This window comes from Sycon ciliatum, chromosome 8, assembly GCF_964019385.1.
Source record: "Sycon ciliatum chromosome 8, ocSycCili1.1, whole genome shotgun sequence".
Classification (NCBI taxonomy): Eukaryota; Metazoa; Porifera; class Calcarea; order Leucosolenida; family Sycettidae; genus Sycon; species Sycon ciliatum.
The window spans coordinates 29,395,778-29,412,031 of record NC_088650.1 but is presented as its reverse complement, the minus strand read 5'-3'; the positions used below and the strand labels follow the sequence as shown (position 1 = coordinate 29,412,031).

The following is a 16,254-nucleotide window of genomic DNA, read 5'->3' as shown; positions in this document are numbered from 1 at the left end:
TTCACAGTTTTCAGCCTTTTTTTTGCAGTGCAAACTGCAATGAAAAGATCGCCGCACCCCGCCGGACGCGCGTTACGAACTCAACGAAAATTTGTCGCACTAGCCTGGTCGCGCGTTACGCCGCACCCCCCTGCGTTACGCGTTACGCGGCAACATATATTGCCAGTACGGTAGTACACAATGGTACATCTGGTACATGGAGTCCAAAATCATGGAGCTCAGACTGAGCCTGTGCCTGTGGCTGTGCCTGTGCCTGTGTCTGTGGACTACGATGCAGTACTGCTCCGACGTACTGCGCCTATCCTCCGTCGTTAGCAACATTTCGATTTCTTTGGTGTTCGTGTTTCAATGTAGGCTAGCTATGTGATGGTTTACTGCTATCCACTAGTTTAATTGTGTCGTAGGAAAGCGAAGTATTTGTTGTTCCTGCCTCTACAATATCTAGCACGAACCTTAGGGGCCGGAAAAAGCCCAGTGTGGTCCATTGCATTTCGGATCGGCGCAAGCACTTTATGGGCTTGTACTTGGCTCTGGAGCAGCAAACAACAGCGAGTGACTCTGGTGAGAACTACCGCCGCTACTAGCAGTCGACTGAAAACTCAACCACGCTCCAAATCTGCTGGGCCGAGCTTACGGTAAGGAAGTAGCCTCGATTTCTGTCGTTTTTAGGTTGTTTGCATGGTAGATCTACATGGAAGAGACTGCCAATGCCAGGATGATCAGAAAAAAGGCTGATACTTAGCCGAACACGGCAGGAAAGAGAGATAAGGAAAGGAGAAGAGACGAATATGGGTAATCTGTGTGTAGTTTAGGGACCTAAAATATTAATTATTTCGCACTTTCCCAGTGTTCTGTGTACTTGAGAGCGTGCTTGAGTGTGTTTCGAAGTTGTGTGTCCTTAGAGTTGTTTCCTTTGACTTTGTGGTAATGGCTGGGCCGCGTACGGCCAACTTGGAAACATTGGCGACGGTATAATTATACCTCCACGATGTAATCGTACATGACGACCACTGTGTGTGTGTCGTCCATACCAACAATGTCGAGAATATGTGGATGCGTGTGAAGCGCCAGCTCAAACGCAACTTCGGCACGTCTCGCGAGTTGTTTCCAACCTCAGTACCTCTGCGAGTTCGTGTGGAGGCAAAGAGTTCGAGAGGAACGAAACACCTTCAAAGTTCGCCTCCCTGCTCCGCAGCATTCATCAGCAGTAGTACCCTGTCTGATCGGTTCTGATGAAAAAAATCCATATCAACAGCTACTGGGTTTTTGATCTCGATTTGCAAATTTCTGGGGTTGACACGCTCTCACGTACACAGAAAGTACATAGAACACTGGGAAAGTGCGAAATAATTTGGGACCTTAAACTACACGATTACCCGAATATGGACATAAAAATAGTCGTGGGAGAAAGGTTACAAGCATCATAATGTTTGAGAGACTCGAATTTTCATATCGTGCAAAGCAGTTTATATCAAAAAATTATTTGAACCTTCACGCTGCACGTCCCAAAAAGGCAGTTTATGTAGGGCAGCACGCAATGTTGAGGAAAGCATCTTTGGAAGTTGAATGTATTGCATTGAGAGATGTATCATACTTTCCTGTGTGTTAGCCGCACCACGGTCTAAGCTGCACTCCCATTTCCGGACCCAAAATTCGGATTTTTGTTGACATTCGAAGTATAAGCCGCAAGTCAGACGTTGAATTTCTTGGCAACCGATGGGTACCGGCACATACTAGACGTTACCATTGGTTAAAAGTTTTCGAGAAGCACGACTGAATTTCTAACAAAAGCCTAGTATTAAGAACTCAGATGGTGAGCCAAGGAAAACATTGTAACATGGAAAAAATGTGGGCACAAGTTATGCGATCAAGTGACTCAAGTCCACCAAATAGACCAGATTTGAACAGTCAGACGTGCACAATATGGTTAAGTTGACGGACTCGACCGCATAACTTGTGTCCACATTTTTTCCGTGTTACAAAAGCCTAGTAGTTTGTCGTTCACTCTGAACTTATAAGTTAAGAGCTTTGCGCTAGCGCAATGATGGGTTGAACTGCGTGGAAAGGAGTTGAATGACATCACACGTAGAATATATTCATGAAGAGCTGTAGCGTTGTAGCGCTGGTAGATACGCGTCCAGCATTCGGAGTCTAAGCACCCTGGCAAATGTGGTAATACAGTTATTAACCAGGCATTACTCTGTCATGGATAACGATTTTTGACAGAGGTATTTTTGCAGTGTTGTGTCTAGTAAGTAGTTAGAGCAATGCCTGGGCAATTATTTGAGATCCCTTATAGAAGCATGATAGTTGACGGTAACAATTTTGAGTAGAGATCATCTACCATTAAATTCCAGGGTCTGAGGTGCTCGTTCCATGGCACACTCAGTTATCGTTAACAATGCCTTGTTGTTGCTTTGATGGTCGATACATTCTGACTGTGGCCACAGTTGCGGTATTGGAAGAGGACGAATTATTACCTCTGGCAGGAGGTGATGATTTGGTACGACACAAATTTATATATATTTATATATATTTATTACAACATCTCAAGACTCGGTGGAAACACCTGCCAAGTGGGTGATTGCCAACCACAAATTGATTTTTCAAATTGCATTTCGGCAATGGGAAATTGTCAAATTGTTGACCGTCTTCTTCCATTTTTTTGGTTCAATATAAAAATAATACCATGATCAATTCTAGGTGACCACGTTGAAAAAATACTTCCTTGTTCAGCGCAGAGAAAATCTCAACAGAAATCTTACTACTTTGATGATTGTGCTTGTACATTGCTGCTGAATGAAATCCAATCACCTGAATCAAGTTTTCACCCTGCACCACTTCACACCCCAGTGTTCGCATGTCTGGGTCTGCTCAGCCCGCAGCGTGACATTGACTCGCCTCATCAGATTTCATTGATCAGCACTGTAGAAAAGTGATCCCAGTGTTATTGTAAATGAATAATGAGTATGATTATGTTCCCAACTTTCAACATTTATGTACTTTGAAGTGCAGTCAGACCTCACTTATCCGGTCCTCTTTTATCCGGATCCCTCGCCATCCGGAAGAAAATCGTTGGTAACCGATTTACAGCATATGCCATACATACGGTATGGTTGTTCGATTACCGTATTTCCTCGATTAATGGACCATGCTCGAATAATAGACCATGCTCCAATAGTAGACCCTCCGAGAGGCCTCACGGAAAAATATTAGACCATGCCCGAATAAGAGACCCGGTCTCTTATTTGAGTTCATCGTTTTGCGCATGCGCACTAAGAAAACACGTGGTGGATCAAAAAAGGACGTGATTTTAGGTTGCGCAACTACAATTTTTGTAGTGGCTAGTGCTTTCTTTCATTATATGAGCACGGTCCACTATATTTTCATCGGCACATCGCTGGAAATGGTGGATTTTTAACACGTCATAATATAGAACTTCTATTATGACGTGTTGAAAATCCACCATTTCCAGCGATGTGCCGATGAGAATAGTGGGCCGTGCTCAAATAATAGACCATGCCCAAAATAAGAGACCGGGGGTCCAACCCTCTTCAAAAATCAAAAGACCGGGTCTATTAATCGAGGAAATACGATATCCGGTTCCCTCGCCAATACGGGTATTTTTTGGAAAACGAAGGTGTGCGGTTATGCGAGGTCAGACTGTAGCTGTCACTAATATGTACTTACCACTTTTGATGTGATCTTATAGGTGGATAAAACTTGGCACTCTCAATCTCCTTTTCAGCAAAATTCGAATTCCCTTGGCACAGGAAAGTATCGCAGTGTCATTAGATTGAGACGGCAGAAGCTGCGTCTCACCTTACGAACGGTCCAACGGATGCGAGGAAAGCATGGCGACTCCAAGTTACGGAGGCAATCACAGAAAGCGGAGGAGGAAAGAAGAGGAGGTAAGCAATGATGTTGAAAAAATGACCGAGCAACTCGTTTAGCTCGGTCGGCAGAAACTCACCTTGTTTACTCATCAACCCCCACCCCTCAGACAGCACGGACACGGAAACTCATCTCGTTTGCACAAACAAACACACGCACAAAGAAATTCGTCTCTGTCACACATCCACCCCAGCCCCCCCCCCCCCCCCAACACACGCACATACAGAGAAACTAAGCTCGTTCGCGGATCACGCCCCCCCCCCCCCCTTACACACGCACACACAGAAACTTTGCTTGTTTGCATATCCAGCTCGTATACTCCAAGGAAATAGTGTAACCATGGCTGTACAGGTAGTAATCGTTGAAGAAAGTGAACCAGAGAACCACAAGTACCACATGCAGGCATGCACATCGACTGGTACAGGAAATGCATGGGAACGTGAGTGACAGAATATGCATTTGCGGAAGTATAATACATGTACTAGTAGTCATGTGACCAGCATCACCGTATTGTGAGTAGCAACTCAGTGATGGTGATGCCAGTACAGCACAGACCATCAATGGTAACGTAATCTTGAAATTTCTCTTTGCAGTTCTTCAACGTATATACTGTATCAGCAGAGAGCATTAAATAGGTGTTGAAAATACAGACCTGTCTTGTGCTAATTCCGTAGCCAGAGTGTGATCACACTCAATGGTATCAGCTGATTGGCTCGATTGCTAGCTCACTGCAGCCGGCGTTTTCGCGACACAAAAGGATTTCGGAGAATACAGCTGGCATCACATTGAGTTCCTCAAGAATCATTGGCGGTGAAACGAGTCGATCCTGAGTTTTTTTTAGAAAGCCTGCTGCGTCCTCAGTGCAGCGAGGGAGCACATCAGTACGTCAGTCTCGTAAGCCTGACTGCTATTGGATGAACTATTGCGTTTCGAAGGGAATGCTATGAAAGAGAACATGCAGCATTCCTCATGTTAGTTTGTGTGCTGTTCGAACCTCTTTCAAGTTGTACATTGTGCTGTTGAGGCAACAACCTAAAGCAACCAAACAAACCATGATTAGCCCTGAAAGCGCTTTTGTACTCAGTGCTAACTAATTAAAGCACCACGTTGCGTGAACCTGCACTCCCATACTGCTGAAGTCATTTTAAAAGAGTACTTGATTCACCGCCAACTTCATGTTGCTGTAATACCTTTTAAGAATGAAGGTACTCATCGACCCGTTGGACTTGTTTGCGTTTGATTTTTCTCCATTGTTCACAGTCCCCACATCAAACCTCTGAAGGAAGAGTACATGACGATAGTTTTCGTATGACGTCATTGCCCGACCAAGACCCTGAAGCCTCAGCTGCTACTTGCCCTGTGTCTGGTGAGCAAGCCGTCATCCGTAATTTTCAAACGTGCATGCATTCATCTTCCGGCTCACCGGCTTAATGTCTCCATCGACAGGTTATGGATTTTCTTATTGGTGAATAGTATGGAATGCACTCATAATTATCACGCTTATCCGGGTGGTTCGGGACTGGGCACTGCCCCTGGCATCAAATTGTGCCAATTGTTCTGAATCACATACGTTTCAATGAGGAAGGACCAGACATATGGCATATGACGTCTCTATTTCCACAAAGTTGGCAAAAGAGTAGTAATATTTCAACTAAAACTCTGGGTGCACAGTAGATCGAGGTGACCGTTATTTCGAGTTCCGGATAAGACTAATAGAGATGTATGTGTATTGTGCTGGGAAACTCCCACTCATTCTTAGCTTCTCCATACTATTGTATTTCCCTGAGTATGAGTCACAACTTTTTCCATTTACCGTATTATCTCTAATATATATAATAAGCACAGTCTCCAATAATAGCACGTCTCCAATAATAGAACACCTTGGGGCGGCATTCAAAAAATAAAGTGCTCAGTCTCCATTATAAGCACACTGTGTAAATTCATTATCTGTACCGGCGAAAAAAAACCTGAAATATGTGTCTCTGACATGAATTTGGCATGGCAACATGCCTCTGAAATGAGGTTGAAATAATAATGGAACAGTCTCCAATAAAGGACCGTCTCCATTAATAGCACGGGGCGGAGGTACATTGAAAAAATAAAGGACCGTGCTTATATTAGAGATAATACGGTAACCTCTAAGGTCAAAGAAGGGCTGTGACTTTCAATCGAGCATGATTTCCTACTTATGGCTCAGACCTGAAACTGTGAGTGCAACCTAATCCAGTGTGACGTGCAATCCGGTAAATACTCTCCCGCCTCGTTTATCCGGGCGGTTCGGGACCGGGTACTGCCCGTAACTTTGAAATGTCCCTAACTCCGAATCACATACATTTTGTTGGGAATGGCCGTAGATATGGCATGTGATGTCATTATTTACACACAAAGTATGAAAGACTTTTGTTGGTATGGCTGGACTAGTCAAAAGCTGCTTCCGCATGCCCTGTGTTAGATGTGGCCCTCAGTTTTCCCTGTGGCTGTATCATTGTATCAAACCTATATTTTCTCAATCTTTTGATCCGTACAGACATGACTGCTGACAACCTATCTCTCTTCAAAGGCAGCATGGCCGAGTAAGTATTCTGTATTTCTGTTTGTATGTGTGTGTGTGTGTGTCATCTAAAACAAACCTTTGTTCTACAGGATCCTCCAGAATGTATTGCTCATCTCTCGTTTGGAAATACTCAATTTAATGCTCAGCATCTCGGTTGTATGATTTTTCAAAACATGTTGCTCCATTCAGAACAAGCACACAGGTGACTATTGTTCACGGGACGTATGCAGAAGCAGCGGAGTCTAGCGTGGAGCTGGATAATCTTGAGCGGGCACTGATAAGCACAGCGCAAAGTGCGTCCGCGTCCCGGCCATACACTTTGGCTACTACTAGCAGCGACATCACCCGCAGCCCATCTGACATCAACGTGCGGGAGATTGTCACTGAGCAGTGCGCCAGCACGGGGATAGAGATTGATCTGTGGAAGGAGGTATGTGTGCATGTCTGTTTAAGAAAGAGCTAATCATGCTACTGTTGTGGACATGGAAATCCGGTCGCACGTCTAGCGGCCCCAGGGCGCTGGCCATGCAGCCGTAGCACGTGTTATGTGCTGCATGCTGCTGGTCGCATCGTATCCGATCAACATGATTGTGCACTAGCATTGCATGCAACGATTTACGTTCTCTACGCGCTGAGGACGCAGGCCCCGGTCAATCGACTGGATTTCCATGTCCGCGACAGTATATTCTGTGTAGAGTTCTACTAGATCACGTGTAATTCATGTGCTCATGCTGTATTAGACTAGACTCTTCAAACCTTTCTCGATTAACACTCGATCTCAATATGTTGAATAACATGTTCCTCATTTGGATTTAGTAAGTTGTCTCGTTTCTTACACACTTTGTGCTTTTCTTGTCATGTTTTTCCTGTCTTCTTCATAACAGGTAATGAGGTCGTTCACTGTGCAGTTCTGCAGTTTTGTTGACCCCACTGTCCTTACACGTCGCCTTCAAGAGATGAATGGTGGTCTGTTCTCTCAGTTGGAGTACGAATCGCTCAGCACACGGTCAATGGTTCGAGAGAGACCTGATCAGGCTGACAAACTACTCTCTCATCTCAGACCACATGGTAACCTGACCTGCATTTGCTTACTGCAGGCCTTGTATGATGAACGTGGTGCCTATCGTACCCTCGCCAAAGACATCATTGGTACGTAGAAGGATTTGTCAATATGATTGTGTAACTGAAACATTTGCTTTTGGTGGTGCTAAGTTTACTACTTCCTCCGCGTCATCGAAATTGTCGCAGTTTGACTTTTGATATAGAACGGGGTATTTACTCACCAGCACTCGTACCACAGGCAAGGAATCGGACATAGGCGATAGTCATCAGTATAGGGTGACGGCAAAGTTCTATTTTCTGTTATTGGAAGCTGGAATTTTTGAACTAGACGCAATTTCTTCGCTGATGTCGCTGCGATGGTAATTTCGACTCGTTGAGATCAGTCAGGCGTTGCAAACTGCACATTTCTCATGCTTATGGCCATTCACTCAAGCCTCATCACTTTTTTACCTTAGCTGGAGTGAGAATGACTTCATGGAGAAAGTGGCAGCGCTTGGAGAAACATCGAGGGGTCAGCAAACTAAATGCCTGCAACAACGATACAATTTGTCGCTCTAGCTGAGACACTCAGTACATGATTGTACCTGCGAGAGCTGTGTAGATTCTACACGTAGTGCTAGTGATGCACGCGCAGGTGCCATACCATGGTATACCAGTGATGCTGAAAAGGAGGGCGCGCTGGACGTGATAGTACACTTACCTGCATGAGCTGTGACCACACAGCTAAAATATATGGGCATGCCACGGCTAAAAAGAGTTCATTTCAAGATCGAGGTGATTCCGCCGACGGTAATCAACCGACCTCGCAACGATCGTGTATTCTTACTACAGTGCGTTTTTTTAAAACAGACATTTGTCGATTTTGATTTTTTAGTTTGTTCTCATTCCAAATTTGAAATTTTTTCTTCACAGCCGCGTTTGTGTGGGTGTTGGATCGAAGAAAATTAAGTTTGGAAATCGGAATAATAATAATTGTCAAAGTTAGATATTCGGACGGGTTTTGGCTGAAAATCCGGTTTTAAACGGTTTTCAGTGGATTTTGATTTTAAAACGAAAGTTTTAGCCAGGAAAGCTCATCACGTGCATGGTGTTCGCCAGAGTTCGAATCCAGTACAGTTCATCTTGATTCTTTTTTTCTCTTCTTTTTCGGTACAACGCATGCATATTATGTACATGTACATGACTGTGCAGTTGTGCACTGCTGTCTGCAGTTCTCCTAAGACCTAACCTTTGTAGAAAACCAGTGAGTCGTGGCTTTTCACGACTTACTGTGGCAAACTGTACTGAATAATTGAATTAATTCAAATGCTGTATTGCAATTAGCTCAATAAATCAAAACATTCCAGCATGCATGTAGGAAACTTCCCTCGATCCCTGAAAGAATGCAGTGAAAATTCAAACACCACAACAAATCACAAGGGCAATTCACACAGCACCCATAAAGAGACTAAAAGGAAGCAATACATGAGCGGTTTTACAAACACACAAACACACACACACACACACACACACAATGCAAATAGGTCACAGTTGTGTCTGGTTCAACATCTGCGAATAGTAGAAGACCAGCGAGCGTCGAAACGGCCCCAATAATTCCGTGTTTTGTGTTGCACTTGTGACGACAGTATTACACAGTGAACAGATGTGCTAGGACAGCCGACGACGTATATCATTGTTGGCGTCGGCCTCGTTGGTCTCCAGTCACGAACACATCGGCGCAGTTTTTCACGAATCCGTCCCGTCCACCAGTATATGCAGAACAATAAAGCGCTTGCCTTTACCTGATGGAGCTTCATTTGGTTGCTTGCCTATACACTCCTGTCACCATTGTCGGACCACCTCCTAGTAACTGTGTGACGCGCATTGACCCACGTGTCATCCAGGCATCCACGTATGTCTCACAGGTAGGGATGCCGCCATGACACAATCCCGAGCCGTTCCATCATCATGTGTGTGATACCTCTGGTCTTGCCACACTGGAATCCCATGGAACGCAACATTTTCCAAGAGCTAGTTTTGCTCATGTCTGGAAAATCGTCGAACCTTTCTATGCAGCGAGCAGGAACTTTGTCCAGTGTTGGGTGCTCCTTCGCAGCATAGAATCCGTAAATTACTTCTTATACAGTCCAAAGCAAATCCGTCAGGGTTGAGTGGTTTTATCATGTTTATGGCACGAGTCTCACATTGGGGATTGTCACTCTCGTTACCTTCATCACTGGAGACAGACAAGGCCAACGCAGCACGCTGATTTTCGCCGTCAGCATCCCTGGTACATCTGTTCATGGTGGAAATGCTGACGCCACACGCAACAGCAGCATGACGAATGGAATACTCGGGACCAATTCGATGCCCAGCCATTGTTCTCCTCGTCTTCGCAAAAATTGTAAAACAGACACCACCATGTAGATTCTACCATGGCCCGTTCGCGCTTTGTTATATGTGGCATGTCGAGAGAACAAGTTGCCACGAACGAAAAGACACTCGAGAAAAAGCAAAATAGGGCCACAGAGCAGTCAGCAACAAAATGATTCCTCCAGCCACGAGGAGCTAGCTCGAAGGACACTCTGAACAAAATGGCGAAATGCCACGAGTCACACCTGGTTTTCGAATTTCGCGCGCAGATTTTCGTGACGCAACTCGCATGACATTTTCTCAAAAGTGGCCTTGAGTACGTTCTCAAGGATTTCAGAGTCTATTATAAAAAAACGTACTGTAGGCTTCGTTGGTGGTGAAGTAGAAATCATCCAGAGCTAGCAGATGACAAGCATAGCAGCTCTTGTCCTGTGGAGAAAGTCAAAGCGTGTGACATGAGGCGCGACCAACTTTCAACCTTCCTTGAAATATTTCGGAACGATATTTTTGCGTCCATTGACATCAGCGACGACGAGGACTTCATCTCTGCATGAAAACTCTCAGTCCAACTGTCCTGGAACGTTACTCTTGTCTTAAGACTATCATACTGTGTAATATGTTTTGAATGGCTTAGCTTATGGAGTTGTCAGCAACAAGTCACTAGTCAAAGTGCGACAATTTTGATGATGCTGAGGAAGTACATTTTCTATTTCTTTGCCAAGACTTTTTAAAAGATATTTTTGCTCGTACTGCGTCGCAAATGAGACAGCAACTGCCAGTGTCACAGCTGCATTATTTGATGCTCCATTCTCATGAATAGTTTTTCACATTGTTGAAGATGACGCTGTGTGGTGGACATTTAGTGAACTTGTTTTTTGCAGCATCGATGTGTGCTTCACTGCTTGCCTGGAAGTGTTCATAGAGTAGTATGTGAAAAATATTTTGTCGAATCGAGGCAATGTAGTGCCCATGCATCTGTCAAAATTGTGGAGGAAGTGTGTTGTGTAGATTCCTGTTGGTCTTTTCTTGATTCTTCTTCACGTCCAGATCGATTTAAAGAAGTATTCCATGAAAAAGAACGGTAAGGGACAGTCAGCAGTTTTGAGGAGGGGGGTGAGAATGAGATGCAGTGCTTTCACCAAAAGTATCCTTTTATGGACTGACCATACATTGATCGATCAGTGTTGATCAATGTATACTCTCAACGATGTTAACCTGACTATTTCCCAGTCTTCTGGAGAAAACGAAATATTGAAATATGTAGGACAAAATGGTTTTCAAACATTTTCAGCATTTTCCAGTGGTGTAACTGCTGATGAAAATTGAAGCACATGAACATGCAACTGTGAACTCTGTTGAATCCTTTCGCCGCCTGCAGTAAACGTATCTCAAGTGTGGAGATCTTCCGATACAGTCGCACTTCCACAGTTGTAATTTAGTGGTGTGGCACGGGCCCTGTGTGTTTGTGAAGCTCTCTCCCAACAAAGTATATTTGTCTGCTGTTCTTCCGTGCATCAGGAAGCTTCTGAGGGATCCTGATTCGTGTGCTGGTCGAGCTGTACCATCTACTTCCAGCAGTTTGATCGCCCGTGATGAGAGACCATATGCAGAAAGCGAAGTTCAGCTTTGGCGACTAGTAAGTTGTGTTTCTCGCGAAATATTTTCAGTTGGAAATATGGCATCTGGTGTGTTCTTTATTGTCGCTTCTTTTCCTGACTTCTTCAGTCAGTTTTGAGTCTCACCAGTGTCCCTGCCCTCCCACCCTTCATTTCTGTGCATATTATCATTGCTTTTTATCACTGTTTGCCGTGATGTGCCTGCCATGCCTACATGATGCCTAATCGCCATTGGGATATACCCCCGGTTTTTTCCCTCACAAATGCGTCCGTCGGTGCGAGGGTTTTTTCCCGGCTGGCTCGGTCCAGGAAAATTAATCTGACGGTCCCAAGTGGTTCTGCATCATGGCCTATTTATGCTATCCACTGGCACGCCTATTCTGTCTGAGACACTCTGTTCTCAGTCCTTGCTTCCATACCTCACTCGTTATCCGATTCACATCTGGCTGCGGCCAACTACCCTTCACTTTGTGTGTTGTCGCTATTGCTGTCTATATCTCTGTGCATGCCAGTATATGTGAAGCGAGAAGTACCTGTCTCGTGTTCAGCCCGTGCACGAATTTGTGAAGCTAAGATCATCATTACGCTCATCCTTTAAATACTCACCAATGTACTCAGGACTTAAAACACGTCATGGTACGGGCTAAGATCCTTTTGAAATGCTGGAATATGTGACTCATAGCTTTGCACAAACCCGGAATAGCATACCGTACTTGCGCGATTAGTGCCCCTGGGGCACTATTTCTTCCATGTTCATCACAGATGGGGCACTATTCAAGAGAAGGCACCATTTGTTACAATGCTGGTGCATTTACATCATCCAGCATAAAAACAAAGAGGGCCGCTTGAAAGAAAAACAGAGCCTAAAATGTACTGGAAACTATCAAAACTCGACGGAGATGGCAACAAGAACTGCGATTTTGATCCAGAAACCACTAGTGCAATGACATGGACAAGGACATTAGCAACAGAACACCGAACTTGCACATGCACTTGGTTACAAGCCTGGGGGGGGGGTCGCTATTCAAGAGAGGGCTGTTTCCCCTGGCTCTTAGAGACTGGGGCACTATTCGAGGTAGAGCACTATTCAAGAGAGGGCCCTAATCGCGACTTTTGGAGTATGTGTTGTGATCTCGAACTCGTCAGTCACTGAACTGACTTTATTGTAAAGAAGACACGAACTTATAGAGTGTGAAGAAGAGTATAGCGAGATAGAGAGCGGTAGAAGGAGAGCCACTGGACAGCTGGATAGTGTATCAATAAGCGCACGAGGGGAAGGCTAGACAGTATGTCTCTAGACGTCAATAGGTATTGTGCGAAAGGCCAGTCAATAGTACTAAAGAGTGAAGTCAACCACAACACAGACAATAGCTTCAGACAATCATGACAGGCATGACACAGATGATACAACAGTATGAACCATGCATGAAACTGCGAAATGTACCGGGAATCAAATCAATTTATTAGGTGCCGTTATCACTGGTCCTAACGTTTGTTATGTTCTGTACATGTGTTGCATTCGAAATGCTGGTTTCTAGGCCACAGACACGTTGGAAACACAGCTTCCTCTGGATTCATTGCGCAACATAGCTCTGCGAGCTGGCATTCTCAACCGATCCGATCTTCAGGCTTCATCTGCTGACCTGCTGGAACAACTGAGGATATATGGAAATGACTCTTTTGATACCGTTCTCAGCGGGATGTCAGAAATACCTCAGCTACGTCCATTGGCATACCAGTTGAATGTTTTGGCTAACAATGCCATTCCAGGTTTGTTCATAACTCTTTCCTTGTATTTTTTAAAGTAAGACTTGGAAAGCAACACTTCAGCTTCTGTTTACCTTGGTGTAGAATATTGATATGAATGGCTCAGAGCTTTCCAGTGGGCATCGCCCTTTCTCAAAAATGGTAGTCCACGTAAATTGAATTTTGAACGGTAGTGGTGATCCCTGACAGTGTACTGCTTCTTGTTACTGACGACTCTATGTTCCTGGTGACTTCAAAATACTCAATCTCCACACAGCTAGCAGTCTACTCCATTATTATTTTTGTGACTATGAATTATGTTTGTTTGTGTGTGTTTGTGTGTGTGCGCGTGTGTGTGCGTGTGTGTGTGTGTGTGTGTGTGTGTGTGCATGTGTGTGCGCTCGTGTGTGTGTGTTTGTGTGGTGGGTTTGGGTGTATGCGTGTGAATGGTTGCGTATGTTTGTGTATGATCGTGCTTCTGGACCTTTAGCACGTGCTCGAGAGTTTCCACTGAATCTTGATCAGGGGCAAGAGTAAGTTGTAGCGTATGGAAACATGTTTTGATAATATTCTCGTAGCCGTTTTCTGTGTAAAGAAATCCACTCAATGAAATGCAACTTGCCTGGGGTTCATCTGTCTGGCTTTCTCATCCGTCCCATTGTCCATTTGTCTGTTGTCTGTCTGTCTGTCAGTTAGCCTGACCCTTTGACTGCTGCGGGGTACTACCGGCAGGGCACCCTAAGAACCAGCGAAAACGGACTATTGGTTTTTTCTGAAAACACGCCGCACATAAAGGTCCTGAAGCACCAGCCTTCGTGAGATTGGAGACCGCTTTAGATCCATGTTTATTTCGTCCAAAGACGTAGGGCAGTTGTGGAAGTCAAAGAAAAGTTCTTTAAGCCGCTATTCAGCTCTCCTTGCCTGTATGGAACTCAAATTATTTTGAACACGCCTGCGAGACCCCTGTTCACTATAATTACACTGAAATTGTCGTGGCACCAAGCGGAAAAATGCTCAGAAAAAAGGAAGTCAAGTGCCCGCAATTGCGTAGAAAACGTCTTTGAGCGCGTGCCCATATGTGTGTCCGTTGAGTGCCATAATCTAACGATTGTTGATCATACTACTTCGGCAATTGTTGCAATCACAAGCTGAGAGTTTTCTCCTCCTAAGTATTTCGATTTTGAGAATCAAGAAAGGAATGACGAAGTTACGAACATTTGAACGTACACGCGTCATGTAAATTCTCATCAATGCGTGATGTACACTCATCACGTAATAATACGGGCTCAGAGCCTCGGCGTCATCTGAAATCACCTAATAGTATGTGATGAGCAATGAATGGGATAAACAAGAGCTTGATTATCCACACGACGACACACCAGAAATGGTCATTATCACTCTGAAGAAGGCACTCCTGGAAACGTCAATGTTTTCAATATCAATCACTCAAGTCTTTCTCCCCCCCCCCCCTCTCTCTCTCTCTCTCTTTCTCTCCCTTTGCCCCTGTATTTAGTTGTCAATGTATATTCTCTCATTGCCTGTTCCCTTTTCTACTTTTAAATCTGCCTCCTGCTCCAGACCAGTCACAGCTTTGTGTGTGTGTTCATCTGTGGTTTGTGCATGTACAGAGTAACTGTGGATGTTGTTGTACCAAGAAAAACCTCACCAGCGACGGTGAGTAACTTGCACAAACTACTGATGGCCTCGATACAGCTGCACAGCAGGAAAACCCCGCGGGGAGGCGATCATGGCATGATGTATCTACTTGAAAATAAGTAGGCACGTTACGTCAGAAGAGATGTTTCACGTATTTCCACTCCTTCACTTCTAATTTTGCTATAGCCGCCAAATGCCGAAAGAAAACCAGACAAAGGGTCAGACTGTTCCTACAGATGCGAAGACGTTAGTTTGACAGTCTCTTCACTACAGGTATGGGAATTGTTACAAGGATACAGAAAAGAGAATGTGTAACTCTGCGAGGTTTGGCCCACAGCAGAATTTTAGTTGACATCGACTTTTCAGGAGATTGTGAGTCCTACTGTACAAGAAATGGACTAAGAAAGAGTTTGTGGCCATGTGGACCGGGTCAAGTTTCACTTCATCTGCACTACGAGTTCAAAGGTTAAAGTGGCGGAATAAAAGTTATAAAAAATTGTTAAAGGGGAAGTATACCCTAAAATCAAATTTTCACCAGTTGTAGTCTTCGGGGTGCGGAGTCGAATTGTCTTGGTCTGAGGAAGCTGAGACGCTCCCTTCCTCCTTTATTCCCAATCAAACTCGCGCACTTCCACCGAAACTGGGTGACTGCGCCCTACTAGATGGGGATTTGTATGCAAAATGTCACTAAAAGCGCCATTTCGTTCTTATAAAAGCACGGATGACCGCGATTGGCCCATATGTTGTAGTCTTTTGGACGCTGAGTCGACTGGTTTTGGTCCGAAAAGGCTGCGATGCAGCGTTCCTCCTTTATTCCCAATCGAACATGGTTGATCAAGCGATCACGTGCTCCTGCGTACACCAGTCACCTGGTCACCGTGCCTGCAGGGTACAACTTATTAGCCTGTTTGACCTTTTTTGGGTGCAGTTCTGTCACTCGAGTTGAACTCGAGTTGAACCTTGGTGTGAAAGTTGTCGCCTGCTGGCGCGGTGACCAGGTGATTTGGGCACCCAGGAGCACGTGACCGCTTGTTCAACCATGTTCGATTGGGAATAAAGGAGGAACGCTGCATCGCAGCCTTTTCAGACCAAAACCAGTCAACTCAGCGTCCAAATGAGTACAACATATGGGCCAATCGCGGTCATCCGTGCTTTTATAAGAACGAAATGGCGCTTTTAGTGACATTTTGCATACAAATCCCCATCTAGTAGGGCGCAGTCACCCAGTTTCGGTGGAAGTGCGCGAGTTCGATTGGGATTCAAGTAGGAAGGGAGCGTCGCAGCTTCCTCGGACCAAGACCATTCGACTCAGCACCCCGAAGACTACAACTGGTGAAAATTTGATTTTAGGGTATACTTCCCCTTTAAAGGGGA

General features: G+C 44.8%; 1 protein-coding gene across 1 annotated transcript in view; it reads left to right on the top strand.

Moving 5' to 3' along the window:
- Positions 1-266: 266 nt before the first annotated feature.
- LOC135822632 (uncharacterized) overlaps positions 267-16,254 on the top strand; it is a 36,333-nt gene continuing 20,345 nt past the window's right edge. Inside the window, exons 1-11 of the mRNA XM_065335440.1 lie at positions 267-635; positions 3,713-3,911; positions 5,155-5,260; positions 6,422-6,467; positions 6,638-6,878; positions 7,333-7,597; positions 10,910-10,943; positions 11,381-11,498; positions 13,017-13,248; positions 13,715-13,757; positions 14,853-14,898. Of these exons, the coding sequence (XP_065191512.1) occupies positions 3,855-3,911; positions 5,155-5,260; positions 6,422-6,467; positions 6,638-6,878; positions 7,333-7,597; positions 10,910-10,943; positions 11,381-11,498; positions 13,017-13,248; positions 13,715-13,757; positions 14,853-14,898 (1,188 nt within the window). The 5' untranslated portion in view covers positions 267-635; positions 3,713-3,854. The remainder of the gene's footprint in view (positions 636-3,712; positions 3,912-5,154; positions 5,261-6,421; positions 6,468-6,637; positions 6,879-7,332; positions 7,598-10,909; positions 10,944-11,380; positions 11,499-13,016; positions 13,249-13,714; positions 13,758-14,852; positions 14,899-16,254) is intronic.